Source organism: Mytilus edulis, chromosome 6, assembly GCF_963676685.1.
Source record: "Mytilus edulis chromosome 6, xbMytEdul2.2, whole genome shotgun sequence".
Classification (NCBI taxonomy): domain Eukaryota; kingdom Metazoa; phylum Mollusca; class Bivalvia; order Mytilida; family Mytilidae; genus Mytilus; species Mytilus edulis.
In genome coordinates, this window is record NC_092349.1 from 3,936,115 (window position 1) to 3,939,241 (window position 3,127).

At 35.8% G+C, this 3,127-nt stretch overlaps 1 protein-coding gene across 1 annotated transcript in view; it reads right to left on the bottom strand.

Moving 5' to 3' along the window:
• Positions 1 to 2,751: 2,751 nt before the first annotated feature.
• The window catches only part of LOC139526980 (ubiquitin-conjugating enzyme E2 D3-like), a gene marked incomplete in the record, with an annotated part of 6,328 nt that continues 5,952 nt past the window's right edge, over positions 2,752 to 3,127 (bottom strand). The window contains 1 exon segment of the mRNA XM_071322180.1: positions 2,752 to 3,112. Within this exon segment, the coding sequence (XP_071178281.1) occupies positions 3,069 to 3,112 (44 nt within the window).

Genomic DNA, 3,127 nt, shown 5'->3' on the forward strand with positions numbered 1-3,127 from the left:
CCACGTCAGATTTGGTCTAAATGCTTTGGTTTCAGAGTTAAAAGCCAAAATATACATTTTACCCCTATGTTCTATTTTTAGCCATGGCGGCTATCTTGGTTGGTTTGGCGGGTCATCGTACACATTTTTTAAACTAGATACCCCAATGATGATTGTGGCCAAGTATGGTTAAATTTGGCCCAGTAGTTTCAGAGAAGATTTTTGTAAAAGTTAACGACGACGGACGACGGACGCCAAGTGATGAGAAAAGCTCACTTGGAGCTAAAAAAGAAAAATGCCATTAGACAACACCGGTTGAAACAAAAAAAAGTTGAAAGATACCAATTTGACATTCAAAACTTTAGACGAAGAAAAACTTACACAATCACCTACTCATACTCTCACAACATCACCACGCATTAAAAGCTTTGTAAAAGAGGGGCGAAAGATACCAGAGGGACAGTCAAACTCATAGATCGAAAATAAACTGACAACGCCATGGCTAAAAAAGAAAAAAGACATATAATAGTACACAGACACCACATAAAAACTAAAGACTGTAAAGCAACACGAACCCCAGCAAAAGCTGGAGTCAATCTCAGGTGCTCCGGAAGGGTATCCACATGTAGCACCCGTCGTGTTGCTCATGTTATTAAAAACCTGGTAAATAATCTTATTCGGTAGGTCACATTCATGAAAAGGGAAGGGGATAGTAGTTACGACTTAAGGATCATATCCGATATCATCTATGAAACAGGGCTTCCATAACGGTCAACCAACTCGTGATGGCGTCCGTAAAATTTACGAAGGGATGATTTCAACTTCACCATTTGGAACTCTTGGTTTAATAACTTCCTTGTGAGCAACAATCCTCTATCAAGGAAATCATGATAGGAAATATGAGCCCGGGAATATCGTATCAATTCGGAGATGTAGACTCCGTATGCAGGAGCTGCTGGAATGTTGCTACATAGAAATAGAAAGTTCAAAATTGGAAAGCTGAAATCATCTCTTTTGTAGTAAAGTTTTGTTTTCAACCGGCCCTCATTGTCAATTTCTATATGTAAGTCAAGATATGAGGCAAACTAAACTGTAGTATCGTGATTGCTTCCGTAAAATTTACGAAGGAATGATTTCGACTTCACCGTTTAGAACTCTTGGTTTAATAGTTTCCTAGTGAGCAGCAACCCTCTATCAAGGAAATCATGTAACCTATCCCTACCCTTACAAAAATAATTGAAGTTTTCTTGGTTATAAGGAAACCCTTTACCTTTGTTGACATACTTCTTTTAAGTTCAAAATATATAATTATCCTACTTTTATAGTGATAAGTTTAAAAAAAAAAACCACCAACTAAATAAAGACGCCAATTTTAGACTTAATAATATGTTTTAGCAAACAATGAATTATGTAAATAAAAATATATCATTATCCAATTTTACAGTAGATTTTGAATGAATCATTCGACGAACATGTCTTATTGATAGTCACTTACAAACTATTTCAGTTCTGGTGTCAAGAAATGGTAAGAATTAAGACGATTAATGAATGATCAACAAATTTATTCAGATCTGTCATCTTAGAGGTGTTTCAGAGTGAAATCAAACTCCGGTCGCCTAAGAGTGTCATCCATTTTTTTTTATTGGTTCTTTACAAACTCTCAGGATATTTTTTTATTGAAAACTCCATAATGCACGACAAAACAGAAGTCAGGGTGGGAACTTTAGGAATAGGGGGGGGGGGGGGGGGGGGGGGGGAGTAAAAAAAGATGAGGAAATACTGAAAAAGTCCGTCTGGTCGATTTGTTTTATCTCGGAGTAAGGGGTGAAAATTGTTATCATGGACCCCAATATCAAATCCCTCTCATTAAGACGTCAAATAAATTGAAAATAAAAAGCCACCCTGGCCATTGTCGTAACTTGATAGAAGTATTACCACCTCACGTGAAATGTCAAACGAAACTATACCCTATGTTTCAGCAGGAAATAAATTATGTAAAACAGATATCATTATTTAAATTTACGGTAGATTTTGAAAATGATTGTTCCGATAGGATGACTCACTATGTACATGCATGTTCTGAGGTAGTTGACTGTCACATTTGTAAGCGATGGCGTTAAAAATAACAACAAATTCAACAAGTAAGGTGATCTTCGAAGGTTTCTAGACGTTTCCTGAATATCTCAGATTTCCGTGTATGATAACATAATATATATAGTCATTTTGATGCCCTTTATAGATTGTTGCTCGGTCTCACGGAGTCAAGGTTACGTGTTGAAGGCCGTATTTTGATTATAATGGTTTTCCTTTTATACATTGTGATTTGGATGGAGAGTTGCTTCATTGGCACTCATACCATATCTTCTTATTTCTATATAGACTAAGAAATAGATTGTATTGTATTACAAACAAATATTATAGATGTAACGTGGGGTAATAGTTTTTGGCAATGTTAATTTAAATCTCAACATATTTTAAATAGGAAAGGGTGAGGGTCCAACCAAATGTCCTCTTTTCAAAAGCATTGATCGTCAAAAGAAAGGGAGTGTTCCACCACCGAAACCCCATCCCTGGGATCTGCCACTGATGATGGTGGATTGGTGTTTAATGTCCAACGGCAAACATTACACACATTTTAGGACGAGACCATCCCAGTGTGTTCTGAATATGAACCCTTCTTTGTTATACTGTGATTTGGTCAGCAGCCGTTATCAATATTTTCATATGATACGCAAAATTCCCAACACTGAACAACATATAAAAAAAAGAAGACAAGAAAATATAAATTTATTTTAGTCTGTCGACGGACGAAAAACAAGAACAAACACAAATGGTGTTGATATATACGTATCATATGCTTACAAGAGTTTATTTCATTACAATCTACAAAACAAGATTAATTATTTCAACATATAAATCAACTAAGTGCAATTTTATATAAATTTCAGCCACGCAACAAAGACATTTAGGAATTGTATTGTACAATGAAAACGTTAAATGTAACATGATGTCATCCCAGTTAACCACGTTACATGGCGTATTTTCGTGTCCATTCCGTCGCTGTTTTATCATATAATTTCCTATCTGATTCATAAAGTTTTTGCAGCATCTGTATCAAGTGGATCATCAGGATCTGGAGTACTCAATA